This window comes from Microcaecilia unicolor, chromosome 10, assembly GCF_901765095.1.
Source record: "Microcaecilia unicolor chromosome 10, aMicUni1.1, whole genome shotgun sequence".
Taxonomy (NCBI): Eukaryota; Metazoa; Chordata; class Amphibia; order Gymnophiona; family Siphonopidae; genus Microcaecilia; species Microcaecilia unicolor.
Genome location: NC_044040.1, coordinates 75,001,925 through 75,029,615, shown reverse-complemented (window position 1 = coordinate 75,029,615; position 27,691 = coordinate 75,001,925). Strand labels below are relative to the sequence as shown.

General features: G+C 42.0%; 1 protein-coding gene across 3 annotated transcripts in view; it reads left to right on the top strand.

Annotated features, from left to right (window-relative positions):
* Positions 1–27,691, top strand: part of LRIG3 (leucine rich repeats and immunoglobulin like domains 3) — a 156,001-nt gene that overhangs the window by 80,673 nt on the left and 47,637 nt on the right. For all 3 annotated transcript variants that reach the window (XM_030216699.1, XM_030216698.1, XM_030216700.1), the window contains 7 exons: positions 3,415–3,558; positions 3,865–4,008; positions 4,404–4,547; positions 9,189–9,269; positions 12,333–12,404; positions 12,895–12,966; positions 25,094–25,257. In XM_030216699.1, coding sequence (XP_030072559.1) covers positions 3,415–3,558; positions 3,865–4,008; positions 4,404–4,547; positions 9,189–9,269; positions 12,333–12,404; positions 12,895–12,966; positions 25,094–25,257 — 821 coding nt within the window. The remainder of the gene's footprint in view (positions 1–3,414; positions 3,559–3,864; positions 4,009–4,403; positions 4,548–9,188; positions 9,270–12,332; positions 12,405–12,894; positions 12,967–25,093; positions 25,258–27,691) is intronic.

The following is a 27,691-nucleotide window of genomic DNA, read 5'->3' as shown; positions in this document are numbered from 1 at the left end:
CACTTCTAGAAGTGGGGCATTTGAAGTAAGACATCACATATTTATGCAGTACAAGGTTAGTGGCCCTTTTACTAAACTGCATTAAGTAACTAGCACCTCACAGTAGACAGTAGCACATGCCCATGCTACTATTTCTTGTGCTAAAAGGTCAGCCTTCACAGTATAAAACCCACATCAGCTGCCTAAGGCAGAGGTGGGGCATGATGTGGATAGGAGGAGGAGTGGCTAGCTGTGAGAGCAAATGCACAGGTCAGTATCACGTGCTAGCTGTTACAATTGCTAATAGTGCAGCAGAATTTGCCATCAATTAAAGACAGTGGTAAGTGAAGCTGCACTACTGGTAGTCTGGTAGTGTGTCCAAAAACACAATGGCAGCGGGTCATGGCCTGCCCGTCCTTGACCCGTCCTTTTACCAGGACATCCTTCATCTCTCCCATCCTGTGATGATCCTGCCAACCTCCTGATCTAAATGTCAAGGTTTATTAATTCGTGATATACTGCCTGTTGGTCGTGCCATCAAGGCAGTTTACATAGCCAAAAAAAAAAAAAAACACAATAGAAAGGAACAAAAAGCAAATATAGAAAGCTGAAGAAAGAGATAAAGAAAATGCTAGAGGTTGAAGAATGGGCAGGGAAGGGCACCACTGTATAGTCTGATCTGCACTAGCAGTCAGTGAAGGACAGCTGGAATCAAAAGCAATGAACAAATGGGCTTTAAGTTGGGACTTGAAGGTGGGCAAGGAAGCTTCCATCCATAGAGCCAGATGAAGCAAATTCCAGAGAGTAGAGCCCATCGCATTAACTATTCGAGAGCAAATAACAGGTAGTCAGACAGAGTGAACGGATGGGACTTGCAGCAGGTGATTTGGGGAGGAGCAAAACATCCTGGGAGGTCAGTGGGCGATAAAGTATAGTGATAAGTAAGGAGGTTGACCTGAATAAAGAATTGTATGGACTAGGAGAAGTAATTTGTATGAAAGGAACAGGTAGCCAATGTTCATCCCTGAAAAGTGGTGTTATACGGTCAAAACATTTGGCTCCAGTAAGGAGCTGAATAGCTACATTCTGAACTAATATCTTACCCCCTTCAATAAATCCAGCATCCTACCCCCTTCAATAAATCCAGCATCCTACACCCTTCAGTAAACCCTGCCTATGTCAGCAAAACCCTGCCCCTCAGAGCTGTACCCAATCCCCAACCAATCCTAGGATCTATTTGTGATCAGCAGTTGTGGCTCCTGCCTGCTTAAATCACTTTGAATATTGGCCGGTTTTAATGTAATAAGAAAATCTACTTAGAGCCACTAAAGAGCGTACAGGGGTCCTTTTACTAAGCTGTAGTAAAAAGTGGCCCTTAGCATGCTCTTATGTGTTTTTTCCTGGGCACTAAGGTCATTTTTACCACAGCAGTAAAATGTCTGGTTTTTCCTGTTTTACGTTAATGACCATGCGCTAATGTCACCATTAGTGCCTGTCCATTACAAAAATTACTGCGTTAACACTTACCGACACCTATTTTGTAGGTGATAAGGACTCAAGTGGTATTCGTGCGCTCAAGTGGTTTTTCTGCTGATTAGCACAGAAATGCCTACTCTTTGTCCCCAGACACGCCCTTTCCACACAAAAATAAAAAATATTTTTTCATGCACTGTTAGCATGTGCCGATTTCTTACTTACTTCAGGATGCCTGAGCATATCCCTCAGTAAGCTATTTTAAGCTGCAGTAAGCACACACTTAACACTTACTGCTTCTTAGTAAAAGGACCCCACAGAGTATGTAAGAAAGCTCTGTGGACGTAGTGGATACTAAGCATACCCAATATTTAGTGGATACTAAGCATACCCAATATTGAGCAAATGTCTTCATTTGTGTCTGGGGAGGGGCAGTTTGTATTGTGTTTGGCACCCCTAATCATTTAGAAATGTTGGCACCTATGATACACAGTAGGAGATATATGATCTCTGTATCATGCTTACCATAAGGCAGTCGCATACTGATCTAATTCAAGTCAGGGTAGATCTTTTTTATGGTAAACCATCAAAAGGCCATTACAGTAACCCAATCTGATGAACACTAGCTCCAGCATGGCAGACCCCAGATGGTTTTTTTAATCTGGAGAGGAGCTGGTTTCTCTTAAGTCATAAAAAGATTGATCAATGGTATCTTGTTCTATAGGTTTAATACAATTTGAATTTATTTGCTGGAGTTTAACTGGAACTGTAAGCTAATTTGGCAGTTGTAAAAATTCTCATCTTTGGCTTATCTTTTTCTATCCAAAACATTAACATTGTGTTTTAATTGTGACAAATTATGATTCAGCCATTTTTTCTTCTACTGCTATCTTTTGTAAACTGGATTCCAAATCAAGTGGCATACATAGAAAAAGTATCTAACTAATGTCAAATTCACTAATCAACTAACAGATCTGATTTATGTGTAAATAAAAAAAGAAACAAGGCAAGGTTAGAGCCCAGAGGAATTCTGGGTAACACTAGGAAAACTTTGGAGCATGAAGTGTCTTTAGCCACATATTACCCAGTCTGAATGAATGTGAACTGACCAGCCATCTCTGATCTATTCCCTGATCTATTCCCAAGGACCTCAACATCTCAAGCAAAACAGTGATCATTTGTATTTCATTCCAGTTCGAGATATAAAAGGAGCAATATGCAGTCAGGAAGGAGGGCGATGTGAAAGTTGTACATCTCTATTATTTTTTAGCAAGGAAAATACATGTGTAAATGGCATGAACGAAGAATATGTTTAAAAAATTAGACAGGTTTATGCTTTTTCAGAGATAGATATTGTGAACAGTCTAAAACTGAAGTTGTGTTATCCATGGCTGTCACACATTTGTTACTTAGAACTGGGAGTTTAAACTCTGTCCCTCAAGTGCCACAAACGAGCTTAGCTTATAGGATTTCCTATCATATTTTCATGCATATTTTCCAGTAAAGGGTTTTATTTTTTACTTCTGAAAACCATACTGGTTTGTAGCACTCAGATATGTTTAACTCCATAAAGTGAGATTTTTGCATTCTGTTTCAACTACATGGAGTGTAGAAGAGGCAGATTGGATCGATAACATGTACAGAAAGTAGCTTTATCAGGGGATATATCATCATATCCCAGAAGCTTTTTTTCAATTGTAAAGCACATAGACATTTGCTTGTTTCGGGTCATATAGTAAGCGAATTGATTTGGGTTCTGGAAGTTCACAGTGACATACTCCTCTTTTCCTGGTAGAGTTGCATAGATAAACACATTTATTATATAATCTGTACTTGAAAATCATGTGATAATCACTGTGACCACCATACAGTTGTTTTTGGACTGATGGGGGAGTAGTATGCATGGACAAATGCAATTGCATGACAGAACTATAAAAGAAGTTTTTACTATTTTTAATACAGGCAACTGAACCGCAACAAAATAAAAATGATTGATGGGCTTACTTTCCAAGGTCTTGGTGCTTTAAAGTCCCTCAAAATGCAGAGAAATAGCATATCTAAACTCATGGATGGAGCTTTCTGGGGGCTAAGCAATATGGAGATATTGTAAGTACAGTTAATTTGAATTGGGAGTTTTGTTTTTTTAATTGTTAATCTTTGAAAGCCTATGCTTTCAATTATGGAAGGCAGTTGAAAGATTTGAAAATATGTAAGGACATGTAAATTGATCAGTCTTGCGACCTGGCTGGCCCCACAGTCAGTCAAGTTTTCATTCCATAGAAGTTAGGCATCCAACCATAACACTTTGAAATATCTGAGTAGATTATTGTAAAGAAAAAAATGTTTTCTTGACAGTTGGTACATTTCACTGAGCTCTGAACTGCATTATTCTCTCCTTTTTGTTGTTAACAGGCAACTGGACTATAACAATTTAACAGAGATTACCAAAGGCTGGCTTTATGGCTTGTTGATGTTGCAACAGCTCCATCTGAGCCAGAATGCCATCAGCAAGATCAGCCCTGATGCCTGGGAGTTTTGCCAGAAACTCAGTGAGCTGTGAGTTGCTTTCATTCTCTTCCAGTTCTCGGTGCAGAGATCATGCCAAAACATGTGCTGCTTACCAGTGGTCTGTTTTTTTTCATAACAAGGTTTCCAAGGTGACAGCTGGGTGACAGCACCTATTTTACTGTGGCAAGTGGAAGCCAAACATAGCTGCTTTGGATTTCTGCATTGCAAGGTTGTCAAGTGAAAGGGATTCCTTTAACTTTGGTTCATGATTTGCTAGCGTATGAAATAAGTGAACAGCTAAAACAGCAACAGTTGTAGGGGGGAGTTATTTGAAATTTCAAAAGTCAAATTTTTCCCAAGTACTTTTTTGTTTGGACACTAAATCCTGTTTCAACATTCATGCTACATGAGTAATATGCATTCATGTTTCTGTTTGTTTACAGAGATCTGAGTTTTAATCAGCTAATCAGGTTAGATGAGTCAAACTTTGTGGGCTTGAGTTTACTGATTGGACTGCATATAGGAAACAACAAAGTAAGCTACATCGCAGATGGTGCCTTCCGGGGACTCTCCAGCTTGTGCACATTGTAAGTTCCTTTTGTTCTCAATGCTCAAATAACTGGTGAATATGCATCATGTACTCTTGAAAGTTTTAACTTTTCTCTGAGCTAAGAGATGGAAATCAAACATAAACCAGTGAAGCTCTGTTGCAGTCTCTTTGTAGATAACAGTTTAAATTTTCTTAGGCCATGTGAGACGAATGCCATTGACTTGCAGCTTTTTGTAGTGTTGGTCTGGGTAACCTCCTTACTGTGGCTGAAATTACCCTTCAAAGCGCAGCAAAAGAAACAGCAGAGATGACCAAAGAACCAGGGTTGAGCCAAGGAGGTCTTCAAAGAAGAGGTTCTTTATTGGCAACAGCTCACATGAAATGCATACAAACGTATGTAAGTTCGAGGAGGACTTGACACGGGCTGTGATGCGGCTATATCGTCTGCATCAGGAGGTCAAAAATAAATCCAAAAGTGCGTATATCAGGTATAAAAAGCAATACACCCATCACAAAGCGCAGTATGGAACCTATAGGGGAGTAAAGGCACACCTTCCCCTAATGGTGGAAAACAAATCTATAAACAATTACTAAGTTCAAAAGTTGCAACAACAGAACTCCCCCTCCACATAGGGCCCATTTATAGTTGCGTGCATTTGTATGTATTTCATGTGAGCTGTTGCCAATAAAGAACCTCTTCTTTGAAGACATCCTTGGCTGCACTCTGGTTCTTTGGTCATCTCCACTGTTTCTTGTAATGCTCTTTGAGGTGTGAAGATTTGTTCCTCTTCTTTGTTTCCTTGAAATTACCCTTCCCTATCTTATTTCAATGCCTGCTGCTCTCATGTGTCATAAAAGGAAGAGTACAAAGAATCTGAGAAAAAGACAGAAGGGCAAATAAGTTTGAAGTTATTTTGCTTACTGCAATGAAACCGAGTTTTATGTTTCATGTTAATGTGTTTGGCTTTTGTTACCTGTGTTGAGCAAGTGTTCCTACCCTGACCAACTGCCTGGATCCTAGCTGACACCATAAAGAACATCTCTTTGTAGTCACTCTGGTGATCTGGAATAAGAGGTTGGACAAGGAAAGAGTGGTGCTCTGGTGTGATCATGTTGGGGTTAATGCGGATAATAAACTGTCTACCGCATGTCCTTGAGTGAAGAATCTATTATGTGAATTGTTGCTGCACTCCCCATTGCTAAACAGGAAAATTTAGGTCTAGCATTTTTCAGATATGCAAAGTGAAATAGCTGATGTTTCTCTTTAGCTTCATAGGTCCGATTTCAGGTTGCTAGCCTTGAGAGTAGAAGAAGATAGTTCAAAGGAGAGGCAAGAGAAATAAACAGTAGTCAACAAGAGATGATGGTGGAAACACTGATATTACATAAGTTTATTAAACCAAAACCAAATTTGGTCACATTTTGGCAGTGCCTGCTGTCAGCACTGTATTTTTATCAGCTTACACAGAAGATCCATGTTCATTTTTCTAATAATATTTCTCTGGCACGTTCTGTTCCTTGGTAAATTGAAATTATACCCCTGATGCAGGCATTGCTGAATCATGACCTTGTTGGGTTTTGGTTTAATAAATATTTATATGCCTTACCAGTGTTTTTATCATCCTCTCCTGTTGACTACAAGTAGTAGAAGAAGATTGGCTGCTGGTATCAGCTTTATGGAGACTAATTGGGATTTGTTGGACAACTTTGATACCTCAGTCATTTGGACCATATGCAAGCAAAGCGTTGTTAGGATCAGTGCATATATAAAGACAGAGGGAGTCCATCCTGGTTCAGTTCAGGAGGTCAACTTAATTTTAACCACCATTATGAATCCAGTGTGGCCTTGTGTAGTGTGCCTCAAGGAGATCTATAAAAGGCAAAGGCCTGTTAATTCAAAAATATTTAACCCCTCTTATCAAGAATTATTCCTTTGTGATTTTCAAGTGGAGTTTTAGTACTTCAGTAAAAAAAAAGGATCTGTTTACGGCATAGTGTTTTCACAGTGGATCCATGGCAAGTGCAGCTTCTTTGGAGTCTTTTTGCTAGGATCCAACGAATCCTGATTGGGTAGTCAATGACAATCTATGGTGCCCTATACTGGTCAAACAGCATGTTCTTATCTGGCATTGGCAATGATATATGCAACACTGACCTACGGGAAGAAATTCCCAACAATTTGTTAATACAGGGCAGAGTACTGAGGGGTGGACTACTACTATTTAGCATTTCTATAGCGCTACAAGGCGTACGCAGCGCTGCACAAACATTGAAGAAAGACAGTCCCTGCTCAAAGAGCTTACAATCTAATAGACAAAAAAAATGAATAAAGTAAGCAAATCAAATCAATTAATGTGAACGGGAAGGAAGAGAGGAGGGTAGGTGGAGGCGAGTGGTTACAAGTGGTTAAGAGTCAAAAGCAATGTTAAAGAGGTGGGCTTTCAGTCTAGATTTAAAGGTGGCCAAGGATGGGGGACAAGTGGAAGCCACCATCCCCTTTCAAGGTTAGTGTACCTGATCTGGTAAAGGTAGTTGGAGTGTCTGTTGTGATAGCTGGGGTAAGATAGCTGCGTGATTGTACCCATAAAGATGGCTACCCTTCTTTCTGCCCCCTCCTTTAGACACTGACACATCAAAGTGAAGGGTAATACATGTCACTGGCTAGTTGGTTGGCAGAGAGACCAAGTTAGGCTTGTAAGAAAATACTAGCTCTGTGAATTGCAATTGGATGCTGTTTCAGCAAGCGGGTATGGCAATGGGGCAGTACTTGTGATTCTGCCAGAGGTGTAGGAATGATGGGTCTAAGTATAAGTTTGTATTTGTTGTGAATTAATTAAGGTACAGACTTATTATAGTTTATAGTGAGTTTATAGTTTATTAGTGCTTGTTACACCTCTCTAACTGACTGGGCAGAAGAGAGCGGTATACAATCTACATTAGATTCAGAAAGCAAAGGAACTCTATTTAAAATAGTGAAGTACTGCAGTCACACAAAATCATAAAGAGATAGAGAGAGAAGGCAACAGGAAGGGTGGGGGGATAAGAGCTCTGTCTGACGATCCTGGTCAATCTGCACCTCCAAAAGCCTGTCTAAAGAGCCAGGTCTTTAATGCAACTTTAAAACTCTTAAACACGGGATTACGGCAAATAGAAAGAAGAGGACTACTCCAGATGTAAGGCGAAAAAAAAAAGGCACTATACGTAGTATATTCAGGTGAGCGAACTTACACCTTGGAAGGACAAGACCATGGTTATTCAAAGAACGAAGGACCCGAGTAGGTGAACAGGGAATTGTGAGACTGGATAAATTGTTATCTGATTGGTAAATAAATAATTTTATTTAGTTTTTTGGTATCATAATAGAGTGAGAATTAGTAGTAAAACTGTTAAGGAACTTTGGGATTTACTGACAGTCACTAATCCCAGGATTCTATATATGGTGCTGTGCTAGCATTTTTAGTGCGTGTTAACCGTGTAGACACCCATTTAACATGTGCTAATTCTTAGCGCACGCTAAAAACGCTAGCATACCTCTAGCACAGCTTAGTAAACAGGGCCCCAGATTGCAGCAAGCATGTGTGTGGAGCCCAATGTTAGGGCATGGGAATCGATGCTAAGCGTAATTCGGGTGCACACCCTTTATAGAATTGTGCCGATCTTTTCCAGCGACTGTTTTTGATCATCATTTATAAAATCCGGCCCCAAAAGCCAGGGATGCTTGGTGGCAGTGCTGTGCTTAGGGCTACTGATTCTAGGTATTTATTTTTTTTTTAAATATAGATTTTTATTTTGAGGCAATTTGGTACTTTCTTGGGTGAGAAAAATAGGTGTTTGTTGGTGTATTTGTGGTATGAAACAAAATTGTGGCTTTTATTTATTTATTTATTAGGATGTATTTACCGCCTTTTTGAAGGAATTCACTCAAGGTGGTGTATAATAAGAATAAATCAAACATGAACAATAGACAATTACAGCAGTAAAAATATTTAAATAACAATACAAAGTATGGCATAGTATACTACTTACAATGTCAACACAATAAGTAATAGAACATTTTAATTGACAGTGTAGGGTATAAGCAAAGATGGAACCTATAGATAGGCAAGAGAGTAAGAGGAGTTAGAAAGTAAGGTGACTATTTTAAAGAAAGATTCACATGAGGTCAGAGAGATGGATTCCATTCAGTAATCCAAAACACAATTTATTTTCCAATTTTTTGATAGGTTTATTGGAACTTACATTTTCATATCTTTTTCCTACATAAAATATCAGTTTTCTCGTTAAAAAACAAAAAAGGTTTTGTCCACAAAAAATATGCCCATTAACAGAGTATCAATATGGATCTTCACATTGAATAAAATAAAATATTCTCTCTCACATTCATGTTCATACTCATCTGGAATTCTGTTAACCCTAAGCATTATTCCCGGAGTCACTGCTGATGAGAGATTAAATAAAAACTGGCTGTTGCTAGCAGTAGCAGTGGGCTGTTCACGTTCATCCAATGCTTGTTTTTACCCCTTGGAGTAGGTATTTGTACTATATATAAAAAAAAAAAAGTAAAGCCCCAGAGTGCTGATTTCATTTAACACATACGTTTATTCTTTTTAGCTCTTTTCTCAAAACTTATGCACATGACTTTTGTGTAATGATACTTGTTTCCTCTGTTCCTGAACAGGGATCTAAAGCACAATGAAATCTCTTGGACTATTGAAGATATGAATGGAGCATTCTCTGGACTGGAGAGCCTTAGAAGGCTGTAAGTATTTAACCTTGCATGAGACGGTGATTAGATTATGTCGTCTTGTCAGATGGTAGTTGTATTTCAGCACTTAATATCTTTAAGAAATTTAAGCATCCTGATGAATGTTGCAAGGATAGTAACACCTACATAGTCCAATACTCTATCAATAAATATGATAGTATATTAAGATACTTAGGGACCCTTTTTAAAAGTTGAGTTAAGCGCTGACGTGTCTACTGCATCAAAAATGGAGTACCAAGGGCCACACTCAGGCATACTGTGGTAACTTTGCAATTTGCACACACTAACCGCTTGCTAAAGAATGTTTATCTTTTTGAGGGGACGTGTCAGGGGCAGAGAGAAGTAATTTCTGTACTAACCAGTTAGCACATCTACGTTACCATATGCTAATTGGCTAGTGTACAGATAATGTGGGAGCCCTTACTGCCTACAAAATAGGTGGCGATAAATGCTCACATATTTGTGTCTAACATAGCTTAGTAAAAGGACCCCTTAGTCCTTTATATCAACTATTGATCCAATATTTAGAGATTTTTTAGAAGGATTATACGGCATTTACAAATGGTAATGCCTATCTATGTAGGTGACATTTCAGAAAAGCCACTATTTTTATTTGAATATTCACAGCAGGCATAGTTTTTGAATGGGATTTGTTGGTCTTAGTTTAGGTAGGTGTGTAGTTCCCCTTTATGTGATGGCAATACATGCATCCTTTAAAAAAAATTCTCTTTGGCATTTATTCTTGCTCCAAATCAAAACTAAGGGCCCTGTTTACTAAGGTGCGCTAGTGTTTTAGCTCGCACTAACAGTAGAGACACCCATATGAGTGTCTCTAGCGTTAGCATGTTCTAAAGATGCTAGAGCGCCTATAGCGCGGCTTAGTAAATAGGGCCCTGAGTGTCAGCTGTCTGTTTGTTTGGATATAGAATTTGAGGATTGATTGAGGGGGCAATTAAGCTTACCTCTCTGGTGTTATGCACCGCCTAAAAAAAAAAATTTTTGTATGCAGCTTCTTAATTGGTTTCCCTTGGATGTTCAGTTTTGTAAAATCGACACTAACAGGAGAATTCTGTATATGGCGATGAACGTGAGGCGCTGTTTCTGTGCGGAAATGCATTCTAATGGAAGCAAGGCACCAAAACAGGGCAGAAATGGTAAATCCGCTTGTAGAGAATAGTGTCTTAGTGCTTTTGAGTGGATTTGCAAAGGGGGTGTGACCATGGGAGGGGCATGGGCGGGTCATGGGCATTCCCTTAAAATGTGTACAGTGTTATAGAATAGTGAGAATTTGTGCCCAACTTGCAAGCCGGGATTTACACCTGGTTTCAGTTGATATAACTCCTCATGCCCAAAGTTGAACTCGGATCCTGGCACTATCTAATGTTCTATAAAGGGCATTGATCCTGGAACACCTGTTATAGAGTTTTTTTTTTCAGCGCCGAATTTCGAGCACCGTTTACTGAATCCAGCTGTTAATGTGTAGATTCCAAAATTAACTACTTACATATGCAAATTCCGAGTGGTAGTCCTTTTTTTTTTTTTTTCTGGACAGTATTTCTTTGTAAATAGTTGTTTCCACTGTTCCTGGGATTCTACATATTGCACCTTAATTTCCACGTGGACATTGAAGTGTATTCTTTAACAATGTGCATAACTTAATTGGTTAACTGCTGTAACTGCTGTTAACTGGATGTTAATAAGCAGTTATCAGCACTTATTGGCATTGAGATTTAAGCGCACAACTCGCTAAGCGTATTCTGTAACATGATGCGCCTGAATTCTAATTTGCATAATTGAAAAGGGGGTGTGGCCATAGGCCGGGTGAGGGCGTTTCAAAAATCTGTGCACATTGTTGTAGAATACACCTGCTCTGCGCCTAATTTAGGCTTCGGGAATTACACCAAGTAAAACATGGTGTAAATGGTTGCGTGGAGAGATGCTCGGCATTATTCTTTATACTGGGCAGAATTTAAACCTATTCTGTAAAATTTAGATGTGCTTTACAGAATACACCTAGGCGTATTTTTTTCCACATGGAATTTTCAGGTGCCATATATAGAATCTAGCAGTGAATGCGCCACCAAGCAATGCGTGTGTGTTTTTTCTGCAGCCTTTGAGAGATTTTATTTAGCATGTCTTTTTTCTGTAGTACCTTGCCAATTTTGAGCATTCTGACTGGACGATCTGTGTAAAATCATTCTCCATATCCATCAAACACTAAAACCACTCAGAAAAATAATTGGAATCAATGTAATGGGAAACTGTTTTACCAACTCTAACCCAAAACTCCAAATTGTCTCTACTATGTTGTACACTTGCCAAAAGAGCTGTGTGTCTACTTCTTATCTAACGGGAGAGAAATCTTCTACATCTTGTTCTTCTAGGAAAGCTATTCTATAATTAAGGAGCTACTGCTAAAACTGTTCTGTCTTTTGTCCTTCGAAGACTTTAATCTTTCATAGTTGGGTTTCACAAAATATCTTCTGAGCAACATAAAGTATGACCCAGTACATATTGAATATCAAAGTGTCAAAATAAGTAAACATATATCCAGCCTTTCAACATATAGTTTACCATTTACATTACACTGTTCTTGTTTGTTCATATTATTCTTTCATTTTAGCTACTGTCTCTATCCTTTGTTTAGATCTTTCCTATCAGCTCCCCTAATCTCATATACTCTCCATCATTTTTCTTTCTTTCTTCCTTTTTCAGATGCTATCTATCTTCACTGGCTGCCTTCTCTCTGCTAAGCCTGCTTCTGAGCTAAGGCAACACCCCTCACAATTCACTGAAGCAAGAAGAGATTTTCTGCCCTATTCACCCCCTTGCATTATTCTCCCTCTTGCACAACCTTCTCTTGGTAGTAACATTGTATTACCAGCAGATGGTGCCAGCGTGAGAATAAATTATATTTTGGAGCACCAAAACAAGGGTAGTCTCATTATTTTTGCAGTATGACACTGGGAAAATTGTTTTGTGTATGTTGAGATTTCTTTGACTACTAAACCACTGCAGTTGCCTGTTGTATTGTAAGATTTTGTATTTTATTTCCAGGATGCTGCAAGGAAATGGGATTAGATCTATAACAAAGAAAGCATTTTCTGGGTTGGATGCTCTTGAACACCTGTAAGTAATTGAGATTAACAGTTTACCGTTGTGCTGAGAATATTTGGAGTTAAAACCAAAGTTAATTATGAAGGGGAGTCGATAACTAAGTTGATTTTTTACTGCTGGAATGTTGTACTAAATTCGCCTTAGTTATCAACTCCCTAGCATATATGTCAGAAGTTATTCCTGTAGAAAATAATTGTGCTTATTTGCAGTTTTAGTTTAATAATGTTCTTTAACAATGGAAGAGAGGAAAACCTGACTTTGTTGTACTGATCCTATTATATTAGCAATTATAGCTTAATTTACATTGTGCAGTGATGTTGAAGGGATGGGGGAGCAAAGAAAAGCAAAGAGCAATTTATTTTAAAAGAAGGAGGGAAAAGCAGAAATAGACCAGAGGGGGTAAAAGTCACTATAGCGGATCTTAAAAAAAGGGAAAGGCATTTTCCCCTGGTCCTATATATTTCTCATAACAATTTTTTCTGTTTTTCATATTTCATTTCAGAGACCTGAGTAACAATGCAATCATGTCAATACAAGGAAATGCTTTTTCACAAATGAAGAAACTTCAGGAGCTGTAAGTAGGTTAAATACCGCGTAACCAGCTATCTGGCAATATTCAGCAGGGGATAGCCAGCTGTCTCCCACTGAATATCACCAGTGAGCGGCTAGCAGATTTTCAGCGCCACTTTAGTGGCTATATTTGACCATGTGAATCAGTGAGATAGTTTTGGCTGGTTAGAGGACAACCGGCTAAGTCTCAGTATCAACATAGCTGGTTATCTTCTAACCAGCCAAAAATAAACCAGATATTCAATGCCAGTCACTGGAAACAGCCCAGCATTGAATATCCAGGTTTAGCGGTGAGCGCGGGAGTTAGCTGGGCTAATTCCCACAGTCTGAATTTCGGCCCTTTTATCTTCTAGCAAATTCCACCTACCTGTCTCACACTGTCACTCTTTGCCTTCCCACTGATGCACTGTTTCCGTGACATTGCTAGGAAACTGTGGGGTCCTTTTACAAAGGTGTTCTAATGATTAGTGAGCGATAAGTGGCAGCAACACCCATAGAAATATATGGGCAACTCTGACATTTAGTGCATGCTTACTTTTATTGCGTGCAAAAAATGCTAGCGTGCCTTTGTTAAAATACCCCTGTACCAGCTGTTGGGCTCAGTAGGTGCATATGGAAGTGCTGTAGAGGTGGGGAAGCTGATATCTGTACAAGATGGTGTAATTTGCTTGGCTAGCACTACGCTTCTCTACCTTTTTCTTCTGCACTATGGATATAGGGGGTTAGAGAGCTGCAAGATTACCTGTGTTTGAATGTCTTGCAGTCTGGCATGTATCAATCTTGTGTGGTAAGCCTACTTAAGAATTAATTCTAAATGAAGCAGCATCTCCCCTCTAGAGGATAATGTCAAAGCATTAAACATAGTTGGAACAGTTTGAACAAAGTTCATAAAAAATTGGTCGGGTAAATTTTGAGAAAACTGCTATTTATCTGTGGGACAAATTAACAGGGAATTCTTTTTGCCATTTGGGATCTTCAGGTACTTAACGATGACCTGGATTTAATGGTGTTTGGGATAGGATGCAAAGATAAATTGACATCTGGTCTCACCTAGCATGGCACGTATTGAGGCAGTGGTTCCCAAACCTGGTCCTGGAGGTACCCTAGCCAGTCAGGTTTTCAGGATATCCACAATGAATATTCACGATGGAGATTTGCATGCACTGCCTTCACTGCATGCAAATTGCTCTCATGAATAGCCGTTGTGGATATCATGAAAATCCGGCTGGCTGGGGTGCCTCCAGTACCGGGTTTCGGAACCACTGTATTGAGGGATTCTATAAATGGCACCTAAAAAATCAGCACCAAAAAACAAAAAGTGCACAGCGTATTCTATAAACTGTGCCTAAAGTTAGGTGCGGTTTATAGAATAGCACATAAACCCAGGGATTGTGCCTACATTTAGGTGTGGTCATTTGCATCAATACATGGTGCAAATGCCCGTGCCTGTATTTATAGGCAGTGTCCTCTTATTCTATAATTACACTCGTAAATAAAATGCACACTCCTGATCCACCCATGGCCCTCCCATTTCCGCATCCTGAGCCTAAATTTAAATGCATACATGTTAGTTGTATCTAATTAGCGCCAATAATTGCTTGTTAAAAAGCCAGTTATTGGCACTAATTAGGTCATTCAATTAAAAATTTTAGCACTTTTTTTTAATAGAATTAAGGAGATTATGTTCTTAGGTTCATGAACATGTAAATTAATTTGTCATACACTTCAGTTTATTTTTCACCTTGAAAATGTTGATCATCACAGGTGTATTGCTAGGCACCGGCACATGGAGCCTGTAGCCAAAATCTGTGTGCTACTGCCTTGAATATAGTTTCTCATTTATCACTAGGGCTGCCTTTAGAACCAAGGGATGCTTACTAGTAACTTGTGGTTCTCAGTGAATTTGATCAACATAGTGCTCAAGGTCCCAGGCAGCACTTGCAAATTTGTGAGAACAATGCAAGAGTTTGCTTCTGAAAGGCTCCAGTTATTCCACTGACAGAAGCAACTAGCAAGCATCAAAGCAAAGGTAGAACTGGATATTGACAAACCTGTCATGCGAGGAAAGGGCAAGAGTTAGGTAGCTTAGGTGGTGTTGGGGTGACTGGATGGCTGAGGCAAAAACAAGCAGCCCTCTATTTAAAACCATTTAACTAGCCAGGAATGACACCTGGCTGGAAAAATGGCAGTTTACCGTCCATCTGGCAATTTTCAGCGGGCAATAACTGGCCATTTCCCGCTGAATATTGCCAGTTAGCGCCTTGCAGATAACTAATTTATATTGCGTGATATAGCCAGCTATCCGCTAATATTCAGTGCACCGTCAGCTAATTTTGGCAGCCAAATTAGGCTGCCAAAATAGCAGGGCCTATCTTTGGCTGGTTTTAACTTAATCGGCTAACGCTGAATATTGACCTGGCCAGTTAAGATGAAACCAGCCAAAAATAATCCGGATATTCAATGCCGGTCACAGGAAACGGCCCAGCATTGAATATCTGGACTCAGCGCTGACTGCGGGAGGAAGCCTGGCTACCTCCCATGGTCTGAACATCGGCCCCAATAACTGTGGACAGATGAGGAGGCTGTCTTGTTTGTGAATTTTAATTATCGTGAGACTATAAGATGGGCTGAACATACATTTTTAGAGGGTGATTTCTCTCTCTCCCATTTGCAGGACACATTGCACTTGACCTAACACCCAACGTGTCTCTGGATCATGATATATCAATGCTATGTTTTTTTTTCAGCTGAGTAGTTAAATGTGGCAAGCTGTTTTAAAGTACTACTTAAACCCAAAACAGCTAGCATGCACCTCTTGTAACCATTTGTTCAGTTTAGTGAATAGAGTCTGTTTTTCCTGCCTTTATTTTTTAAATCATAACATTTTATTGGTATTGTAATATCATTTATTTATTTATTTGCTGCATTTGTACCCCACATTTTCCCACCTATTTGCGGGCTCAATGTGACTTACACTATGTTGCAAAAGGTATAATCATAAACAGAGTAAGAGGTATGGTCTAATTTAACATATTACTGTGTAAGAAATTAGGTAGGTCAGTAGAATTATTTACATAACACAAAATAAAACAGGTAAGATATAATGACCAATAATGATAATGTGATTAACATAATCAAATTAGAAGGGATCAGTATTAGTTGGTTTAGATATAGAATGGAATTAAGTCATTAAGGAGGATTTTTATTGTAAGTCTCTTCGAACAGGTGCGTCTTCAATAACTTCCGGAAGGTTGTCAAGGCATGCGTTGTTTTTATAGCATTCGGTAGTTTATTCCATGATTTTGATTTATGACTAGAAAAAGTATGAATTGTTTTGCATGCCATTCCATTCTGTGCAGTTTTGATTAGCAGGTTGAACCTGCCTTTTCCACCACATCCCGTATAATTTTGTGGCTGGTTCTCTTCTCCTTGTGTTTTCAGTACTATTTTTTCTGCCTTTAGCCACTGTGTTTGCAGAATAGTATTTACTAAGTTTGTTCAGGTTACATAGCCAAACCACATATTCTTTCCTTTCTTTATTGCTGTAAGTAGAGCCTTGGTTTCCAATAATGATAGTTAGCTAGTTGCCTAATAGAACTGGGGAAGTCCCTTGTGCCAGACATGATGATCCTACAGAATTTGGAGGTTTTAGTTCTTTATTTTGTTGGTGCATTGAGTCAAGAAAGCTGTTGAGATATATAATTGCAAGTAGTCTTGGATTTACTTGAGACATGAATATATTTAATATAGCTCTGTTCCAGTTGTGTAGCCGGGACTGAATGGGCCCCTATAATACTCTCTCTCTCTCGCAAGGTAGCAGAGACTGGAGGGAAGGGCGGAAGGAACCTTCAGAGCTCCAATAACCAAGAAGCACAAAACACCCATTCCAGACCTATACAGAAAATCTTTCATAATACAGCACCACCAATGTCCAGGACTCAAATAGCAACAACCCTTCCTTTAAAAGGCAGCTTCCTAGAATACCGATATACTTCCTGCTGAAAAAAAAAACACAGAACAAACCAGACTGCTATAGATCCCTGCACAGAAACTAAACACTAGCTGATCCCTGCTCACCACTTCACTCTCTCTTTCTTTCCATTCTGAGCCCATCTTTCCAGTCTACTCCACTCTTTTCCTGCACTCTGAACCCTTTTTCACCCTCTGCCGTCTCCTATTGTCCATCCTCAATCTCTGCATCGGCCCCTAGCCCCAGCATCAAACCCATCTCCAAACCCCACCCCCATTCTCTTACCTGCCTCCCTGTCAACCATAGCATCTTTCAGTCCTTTACCTTCAACCCTCTTCTCCAAGGCCCAACACTAGAATCCTTCTAAACACATCCCTTACCATCTGCCCTTTCTCTCCATTCCCAGCCCTTGTGTTAGCTGCCAGCCCTAGCATCAGACCTTTTTTCCCAGTTCCTAGTATGAGCCCTTATCACATGCACCAACCCCCTCTTCCTCCCCAACTCCTCGGTCAGCCCCAAGCCTCAGCATCAGCTCTAGGACAATAGTTTGGGGAGCCCTTGGTATAGAGGGTAATAATCTTGCAGCGCTCCCTGTCCCAGTTCCCTCATGGTGTAGAATTTCCCCCTTTCACCTTCTCCCATGGTCCAGCATCTCTCCCTCTCCTCTCCAGTTGTCCAACATCCAGTGCTTTTTTTGTGCCGGTACGCAACGGTACGGCGTACCGGCACCTTTTTCTCCTCCTCCCCTCCCCTCCCATTACTTCCAGAGATTCTCCGCCTCTCTCCTGCCCTCCCATCGACGTGCAGCGATTTTTCCGTCCCTCCCCTGCCCTCACCTCTCTCATATCCAGCGATTCTTCGTCCCTCAGCGTCCTCCTTCACTGCCTGCCAGCCAGCGTCGGACTCAGAAGCGAACGGTGCAGGCAGCGATTGGCTGGCAGCGTCGTAGCTTCCCTCTGCAAGTCCCGCCTACAACTTCCTGTTTACGCATAGGCGGGACTTTCAGAGGGAAGCTACGACGCTGCCAGCCAATCGCTGCCTGCACCGTTCGCTTCTGAGTCCGACGCTGGCTGGCAGGCTGTGAAGGAGGATGCTGAGGGACGAAGAATTGCTGGATATGTGAGAGGTGAGGGCAGGGGAGGGACGGAAAAATCGCTGCACGTCGATGGGAGGGCAGGAGAGAGGCGGAGAATCGCTGGAAGTAATGGGAGGGGAGGGCAGGGGAGAGAGAATTGCTGGAAATCAATGGGATGGGAGGGAAGGGCAGGAGAGAGAGAATTGCTGGAAATCAATGGGATGGGATGGGAGAGAAGGGCAGGGGAGAGAGAATTTCTGGACATGGGAAGGGCAGGGGAGAGAGAATTGCTGGACATGGGAGGGAAGGGCAAGAGAGAGAGAATTGCTGGACATGGGAAGGGCAGGGGAGAGAGAATTGCTGGACATGGGAGGGAAGGGCAAGAGAGAGAGAATTGCTGGACATGGGATGGGAGGGAAGGGCAGGGGAGAGAGAATTGCTGGACGGGATGGGAGGGAAGGGCAGGGGAGAGAGAATTGCCGGACATTGATGGGAGGGCAGGGATGAGATAATTGCTGGACATGGAGGGGAAGGCAGGGAAGATAGAATTTCTGGACATGGAGGGGAGAGAGGAGAATCGCTGGACGGGGAGGGGAGGACAGGGAAGAGAGAACTTCTGGACATGGAGGGGAGAGAGGAGAATCGCTGGACGGGGAGGGGAGGACAGGGAAGAGAGAATTTCTGGACATGGAGGGGAGAGAGGAGAATCGCTGGACGGGGAGGGGAGGACAGGGAAGAGAGAATTGCTGGACATGGAGGGGAGAGAGGAGAATCGCTGGACAGGGAGGGGAGGACAGGGAAGAAAGAATTGCTGGACATGGATGAGAGGGGAGAGAGGAGAAATGCTAGAAATGGATGGAGAGGAGAGCAGGAGATAGAGGAGAATTGCTGGACATGGATGGATGGAGGAGTTGGTTAGGAGAGAGGAGAAATGCTGACTTGGATGGAGGAGAGGGGAAAGAGAATTATTGCTTTACATGGATACAGAGGAGGGAAGAGAGATGAGAAATGCTGGACATGGATGGAGGGAAAGAGAGAGGAGAAGTGCTGGACATGAATGGAGGGGAGGAAAGAAAGAAGATGCGCATGGATGGAGATGAGGGAAAGGGAAGAGAGGAGAAAAACTGCACATGGATGGAGAAAATAGGCAAAAGCTGGATCCATGTTATACCTCCTCCAGTCAATTCCATGGAGGAGGACCCAGCTTTTACTTATGGATGCAGGGCAACAAAAGAAGAAGAAAGGAGGAAAGTAAAGAAATAAATGGAAAGGAAGCCCTGGAAACGGAGTTAAGAGAACAGATAGAGAGCAGCAGAATCAGAGACTGGGACCAATATGGATAGAAAACAAAGTCACCAGACAACAAAGGTAGAAAAAAATCATTTTATTTTCATTTTAGTATTTGGAATTTGTCTTATTTTGCACTGGGTATACTGGAGCTGTAACAGCTTACAGAAATTATTTATAATGAAAAAAAATCACATTATTTTTTCTCCTATACTAGTATAATATTTTCAATGATGTCTGTTTATATGCGCCATGGCTGGTATAAGGGGTGTGGCTAATGTGGGTGTGGCTATAATTGGGCGGTGCCATGTGTGGTGACCCCGCCCACAATGAGTACCGGCACCTTTTTTTCTACAAAAAAAGCACTGCCAACATCGCTCCTTTCCTGCCTGTGGCTACAATACCTCTCCTTCCCTCTTCTCTCCCTCCTCTCCTCTGTTCTCAGATCTGGCATCTCTTCCTCACTCCCATCTTTCCCTTTTTCTTATAACTTCCCCCCTCGCCCACATCTATCTTCAAATGTGTCTTTTCCTGCTAAATATTGCAAAGTGGCAGCATTTCACAACCACTTCCTGCAGCCTGCCCTGGAGCCTTCCCTCTGTCAGAGGGAGCAGGATACATCAGAAGAAAGGCTCCATTGCTGGCCATAGGAAGTGGCTGTGAAGTGCTGCCACTATCAGAGACCTATAGTGGTAAAGATAAGTTTGAATGTAGATTGGGGTGGGGGGGGGGGGGGGGCAGAGAAAAGGAGAGATGTCAGATAGCAGAAAATGAGGGGAGGAGAGATGCTGGACCGCAGGGGTGAAGGAGAGGGTGATTTGTTAGGCCTTAGGTGTAGTAGCAGGGGCCCCCTACAAGTGGGCGGCCCTAGTCCTGGCTCACTTAATGGTAACTAGCCATATGCATATAAGCAGGCATATTTATTGGGATTCCTGTTTGAAAGCATGATAAACATAAATAAAACTAATTTAGTTTATTGTATTTATTTTTTTTTAATTTTTAGAAGTCTTTATTGTACTGATTTAGATACATAACAAAGTATAAACATCATGAAACATTTCCAGATTGTAACGGTAATGGTAATACAGAAGTAAACAATGATCTTAATTCGTATCAAGTCTAACTGAGATCCTCAAGTAACTTCAACTTTTTCATGTTTGTACTGAAACTACCCCCTTCCAGCCTAACCCAACCCCACCCTATAGCCCCCCCTCCCTCCCCCCGTCCCATGCTGTAAAACTCCTTCCTATGAGTCGGTCCAGTGACATTCCCCCTACTCGGCATTCAGGAATGGCAGCCATATTCTCTCCCACTTAGGCAAGACCTTAGATTTAACTGCAGTCAATCTCTCCATCTCACACACATATCGCAACTTGGTAAGCCAGCGTACCAGTGGTGGCACCAAAGGCGACTTCCAATTCTGAGCCAGATTCACTCTTGCTGTCTGTAAGGCTCCCCTTGTCAGAAGCCATTCATGTTCTCTGAGACCTTCTGGTCGCTGACCCAATATGAATATTAGTGGATGCCACCGTACAGGTCTACCAACCCATTTTTGAAGGCGCGCCTGCACCGCCTTCCAGTACGCTTTTGCCTTTGGACATGTCCACCATATGTGGCCCATTGTGCCCACAGCCCCACATTTCCTCCAACAACGTTCAGGGACCTGCACAAACATATGGTGCAAACGCGCCGGAGTGAGGTACCAGCGGAAAAAAACTTTAATTGCATTCTCCTTCATAGACACTGACCTCGCTGAGCGCATAGTCCCCCTTTCCAGCTGTAACCATTTTTCATCCGTTAAAGTAAAATTTAATTCCTGCTCCCACCTTCTCCTATGTAACAGTGAAGGCTTTTGGTGCGCGACCAAAGCCGCGTATAGAAAGGTGATCATACCCCTTGTACTATGATAATGCACGCACACTTCTTCCATTGGGTGCGTGTCCCTCTTAAGGCAAGCTACATATTCCGGCCCTTTCAAAAAATGTCTCAGTTGTAAATACACGTAGTAATCACTTTGCCGCAACCGGAAGTCATCCTTCAGGGCCTCAAAGGAAACCACGTCTTCTCCTACATGCAACTGGCCCATCATATCCAATCCGGCTTCCGCCCAGCGCTCTAGGATAGGGTTCCCAATGCTCGGTCCGAACAACGGGTTGTCAGCTATAGGTGCCAGCCCTGAGACAGGTGGCTGCCGTTCAATAAACATACGATCCCAATAATAAAAAGTGGCCTGCACAGTCGGAGGAAATCGCTCAACTCGCCCTCTATATTTATTGGGTAGCCACATTAAATTGCCCAGCCTGCGGGATTGCACATTGTCCATGGCCTGTCTCTTCGGCACGAATCCCACTTGATCTGGGTGGATCAAGGTAGGCAACAACCCCCCTAAACGATTAGCAAGCACCTTAGCAAGAATTTTTACATCCGTGTTCAAGATTGATATGGGACGATAGGAAGCACAGTCCGCGCCATCCTTCTGAGGCTTAGGTATTACCGCCACCCAGGCATCTAACATGGTTCTAGGCAATGCCTGCCCGTCTCTAACCGAGTTGATAACCAATGTCAAGCAAGGCGCCAGTTCTCGCGCAAACTTCTTGAAAAACTCATTAGTAAAGCCGTCCAGGCCTGGCGCCTTGCCCGTCGGCAAGGCCTTAATTACCTGCAGCACTTCTTTTAATTGCACTGGATCATCCAGTTCTCTTCTCTGCGATTCGGATAATACAGCCAGTCCTCTATCAGCTAAGTATTGGTCTATCCCCCCAACCTGCACGGCAGCATCCTCCCTGTATAGAGACTCATAGAACTGAGCAAAGCGCTCTCTAATTTGGGCAGAATTATACATTTTCCCATTCACATCTTTCACACGCACAATGTGTCTATCAGCTCTCAGCTTTCTTAATTTCCGAGCCAACAACCTCCCTGGCTTATTAGTCCCTTCATAATACACCTGTTTCAATCGTGCATGAACAAACTTCAAGCTCTCCTCATGTAGCGCTGTCAATTCCAATCTCACATCTTGCAGCTTGCGGTAGTCAGCTACCCGACCTGATGCCCTGTATTTTATTTCTAGATCTCTAATTTGCGCCATACATTTCAGCAGGCGCTCTCTGTGGGCCCTATTTCTGTGACTAGCACACTTAATAAAATGTCCTCGCGCCACCGCTTTAAAGGCATCCCATACAGTGCTCAAAGCTGGCCCCGAGTCCATGTTGATCTCAAAGTACTCTTTCAGGACCGGGAGGAAATCCGCTACAATCTGAGGATCCTGCAACAAGCAGTTGTTAAATGACCACCTGCGGCCTCTTCGCTCCCCCTCCAAAGAAGGAACGACCACCCAGGCCGGTGCATGGTCTGAAATTGTAATATGGCCAATGGCGGATTCCCCTCCTCCGTCTGAAAGAGTCTTGTCTAAAAAAACATAATCTAGTCTAGAGTAAGACAGGTGTGCTTGAGAATAAAAAGTGTAGTCTCGCCCTCTCGGATGACACAGTCGCCACCAGTCACACAGCCCCATTTCTTCTACTAAGTTCCGTAAAGCCCATGAAATGTTATAATCAGCTTTAGCAGGAGGAGCTGACCTGTCCAGTCCAGGTTGCATAGTTGCATTGAAATCTCCCGCCATGAACACCCTCCCCCGGGAGAAAAGTTGCAGTTCCCTGTGAATGTACTTAAAAAACCTTTCCTGGTGTTCATTAGGGGCGTAAATATTGGCCAAAGTAAACTCCTCCCTCTCAAGCTGCACATGCATAAAGAGAAAACGCCCCGCTGTGTCTCTCCTCATGTGGAGAACCTGTATATGGACATCCCTATGAAACAGGATAGCAACTCCTCTTTTTTTCCCCCCTTTGACATCAGAGGCGCAGTATACTTCCGGATACATTTTGGAAGCCAATAACTCCTCATGCTTTGGTAACATGTGCGTTTCCTGTAAAAACACCACCTTCGGGCACATTAAGCGCAGCTCACGCTGAAGGGCGTGGCGCTTGTATGGAGAATTGAGCCCTTTTACATTATAAGTAAGCACTTTGAAATCAGACATTAAGCTTACTCAATATATCACTCCTATAAAACAAAGCAAGGTTAACACTCAGACCCTCATTTACCCAGACCCCCTCCTCTCCTGCACCGAACCCTCCGCAGATAGTAAAACTCTTCAGCCCCCCTTCTATACCCCGTAACACATACATTCCCTGGTAGAAGACCCCCCCACCCCCCCCTATACTCCCTCCCACCCTCCCCCTCCCTCCCTTAATTCCACTAGCGAGGTTCTTAATCCCCCGTCTAGGAATGCAAAAGGAAGAACCCATTAACCCAATCAGCTACCCAGGACCCCTCCCTCCGCCCCCCCCCCATCCTTACCCCTGCTTATCACTCTATAGTCTCTCTTCTGTTTTACAAAACCCTCCCCCATGTGAAAGTAGATCGCCCTTTTCCAATACTCTTTCCATACATTTCAAATTCTCCGTCCCCTTCACTCTTAATTATATAATTATATTCAACATAAACAGGTTAACACGGCTCTCCACTATAGATCACCGTACAGGTTCATGCTGTCAATTCAGGTGCCTGTCCGAGTCTTTTTCACCTTGCCCTGGACTCGCTGCCATTTCTGCAGCTTGGCTCGCGTAGTCGGGTCCAATTCCGCTGGTGGGCCATCTGTGGTCACCAGTCCCTCGGATCGTAAGATCTTCCACACTTCCTCCAGGGACCGGGTTCGATACAAACGCCCTCCTGTCGTGAAGCAAAGGGCAAAGGGGAAAGCCCATCTGTAGGGAATTTTATGCTTCATTAGGGCTTCCAACGCTGGCTTCATCCCCCTCCTCAGGGACAAGGTGTGCGCCCAAAAGGTCCTGGAAGACTTTAATTTGTGCGTCGTTATACTCAATGTGCTGTACTTGGCGCGCTTTCTGCAGCACCTGCTCCTTTATGGTGAAAGTGGAAAAGCAGACCACTATATCTCGTGGTCTGTTGTCTGATCGTCTTCCTAATGCTCTGTGCGCGCGTTCAAAAGTAAAGTCCAGAGAGTCTATCAGCTTGCTACAAAGCAACTTTACAATGGCGCCAACATCTTCTTGGTCCCCCACTTCCGGAACTCCGCGAAACCGCAAATTGTTGCGGCGCCCTCGATTTTCCAAGTCGTCTAATTTAAGTTGCATTTCAGCATGCGAGGCAAGTACTTTCGAAAGACGAGTCTCAGTCTCAATCAACTTTTCGGCGTTCTCGTCCACTCTCACCTCCAGGTCTTCCACGCGGCCTCCCATCTCCCGGAGATCCACGCTCAGCACGTCCATCTTTTCCAGGATTTCCTCCTTTGAAGCTTTGATTTCTTTGCGGATCTCCGATAAAAATCTCGCTAAGTCTTTGGGCAGGCTTCGCTTACCAGATGATTTACTCGACTCACACAGGGAGGGAGCTGAATCCGAGTCGGAATGAGAGGCGGGTGCAGATGAGAGCACATGGCGCCGCGTGGTCCGGAGCGCTGGCTTCTCTAAGGTACGATCACTCTCCTTCCGAGCCGTCGCCATCTGTTTCGACGGGGACTTTCGCATTAAGTTCCACACACCACAGGGAACGTTATAGTACCAAATTTAGCCCGTTTAACAAGCTGAGGAGCGCTATTGTAGCTCAATTACAGAGGGTTGCGTCGGAGCTAGACCCCTAGGCAGCCATTCAGGTCCGTGACATCACTTCCTCCCAAGTTTATTGTATTTAAAGGGCTGCATGAACATTTCTGTCTATACTGTTAAGTTCTGTTCTATAAAAAAAACTAAAAATTAGCGTCCCTTTTGTTTTCTTCAGACACTTGGTGACATCAAGCCTTTTGTGTGACTGTCAGCTGAAATGGCTACCACAGTGGATAGCAGAGAACAACTTTCAAGCCTTTGTAAATGCCACCTGTGCTCATCCACAGCTGTTTAAAGAAAGAAGTATCTTTGCCATTAGCCCTGATGGTTTTGTGTGTGGTAAGTTTAAACCTTTTGTATACTTCTCATTAGTAGATCATGTTTTATTGGTGATTTTCTTTCTTTTTTTTTTTTTTTCACTTTAAATTTTTATTGAAAAATTTGAATATATTTGTAACATCCCTCAACCAAAAGTTTATTCCTCAAGTACAAACAATATAATACAGAGACCACCCTCTAATTCTAATACAAAATCTCACTAATATTGGTGATTTTCTATTGGTAAAATGCGTCAGGAAGAAGTTTAAACCTAATTATGGGGTCCTTTTACTAAGGTGCGCTGAAAAATGGCTTTCGGTAGTGTAGGTGCGGTTTTTGGACACGCACCAATCCATTTTTCAACATGCCTGTAAAAAAGCCCGTTTTTAAATTTTTGCCGAAAATGTATGTGCAGCAAAATGAAAATTGACGCGCGTCCATTTTGGGTGATACCTTACCGTCAGCCATTGACCTAGTGGTAAAGTCTCACTCGATAATCAGCTGGTAATGACCTACGCGCGCCAGAAAATAAAAATATATTTTTTGGGCACACGTAGCAGACACGTTCCAAAAATGAAATTGCCACAAGGGCCACATGGTAGCCGTGCAGTAGCTCCATTTTGGCATGCGTTGTGTGCACGTAAATGCTTTCGTGGCTTAGTAAAAAGGCCCTTAAGTTTTGTGGCTTATGGTGAACTTTTCTTCTGGTGTTCAGACCTTATGATGATTTTATGTTTTTATTTTGCCAGATATGATGTGATCTTTCATGTTTTGTGAAATTTATGTAAACCTACTTGTAAGTGGTATGTATTTTTATGTTCTTTTGTAAATGGAAAAATAAAAAAAAAAGACTGAAAAGAATTTTTCCACATCTTCACTTGCATTTTGGTCAAAACTACTACTAAGTATTAAGCAAACTCCATTACTCTCATCAGGGAGAATTCACTTGTGTTGAGTTTATCACCCCCAATCGTTTTGAAAAGTTGGCTTTTATGTGACTAATAAACAGTGAGACATAAAGGAGACTGCTGTATAGCAATCAGGATGTTATGCTACTTTTTTTTTTCTCTCCCTCTCTCATCACTTTCACCTAATAACAGATAGCTGGTCACAGTAGAAACTTTTGTTACAGGGGAACAGAACAAAACAACTGCAATTAGGAAAGGCTAACGGACAACAGTTGACAGAAAAGGCTAGGCCAGTGCCATGGTCATGCTGGTGAGTAGGGCAGAAAAGCATAATTGAAGGCCACAGGAAGGTAGGCAATGAGTTTAGAGGCATGTGATCAGCAGGATTGGCTGTGTAGAACTTAAGCTCCAAAGATGAGGGGTGGGGTCATATAAACCAGAAGAATATAAGAATAGCCATACTGGGTCAGACCAAAGGTCCATCTAGCCCAGTATCCTGTTTCATACAGTAGCTAATCCAGGTTACAAGTCCCTTGCACAAACCCACATAGTAGCAATATTCCATACTACCAGTCCTGGGGCAAGCAGTGGCTTTCCCATGTCTGTCTCAATAGCAGACTAGGGACTTTTCCTCCAGGAACTTGTCCAAAGCTTTTTTAAACCCAGATACGCTAACCGCTGTTACTAATCCTCTGGCAAAGAGTTTCAGAGCTTAACTATTCATTGATTAAAAAAATATTTCCTGCTATTTGTTTTGAAAGTATTTCCATGTAACTTCATTGAGTGTTACTGAGTCTTTGTACTGTTTGAAAGAGTAAAATATCGATTCACTTCTACTCGTTCTACACCATTCAGGATTTTGTAGACTTCAATCCTATCTCCTCGAAGCCATCTCTTTTTCTAAGTTGAAGACCCATAACCTCTTTAGCCTTTCCTCATATGAGAGGAGTTCCATCCCCTTTATCATTTTGGCCGCTCTTCATTGAACCTTTACTAATTGTGCTATATCTTTTATGAGATACGGCCTTTGGTGACCAGAACTGAATGCATGTGAGGTCGCACCATGGAGTAATAGAGAGGCATTATAGTATTCTTGTCTTATTTACCACCCTTTCATAATAATTTCTAGCATTCTGTTTGCTGTTTTGGTTGCCACCGCACACTAAAAGATTTCAGTATATTGTCTACAATGACACCAAAGCTCGGACCTTCCCCATTGACAGAGTTGATAGATTGGGATTTCTGCAGATGGGAAATGTTTTGGAAGATTCTCCCTAGACAACAAACCCTGGTAAAATGATGTTAGCACAAAAAATTCACTTTTCCTGTTGGGTTGATAGATAAGGGGCCTGTTACTCACCTGGTCCCCTCTCCTGGAGGTAGAAAGGGTAAACCAAATTGACTTAGAACAATAAAATACTTTAAGATCTCTCTTGAAGTTTTTTTAATAGTGCAGAGGGGGGTTTTAACTTCCAAAGGCTAGTAAAATTGTTAATTCAATGAAAAGGTATGAACTTAATTTTCTTTTTGTTTTGCCTTTATTAACC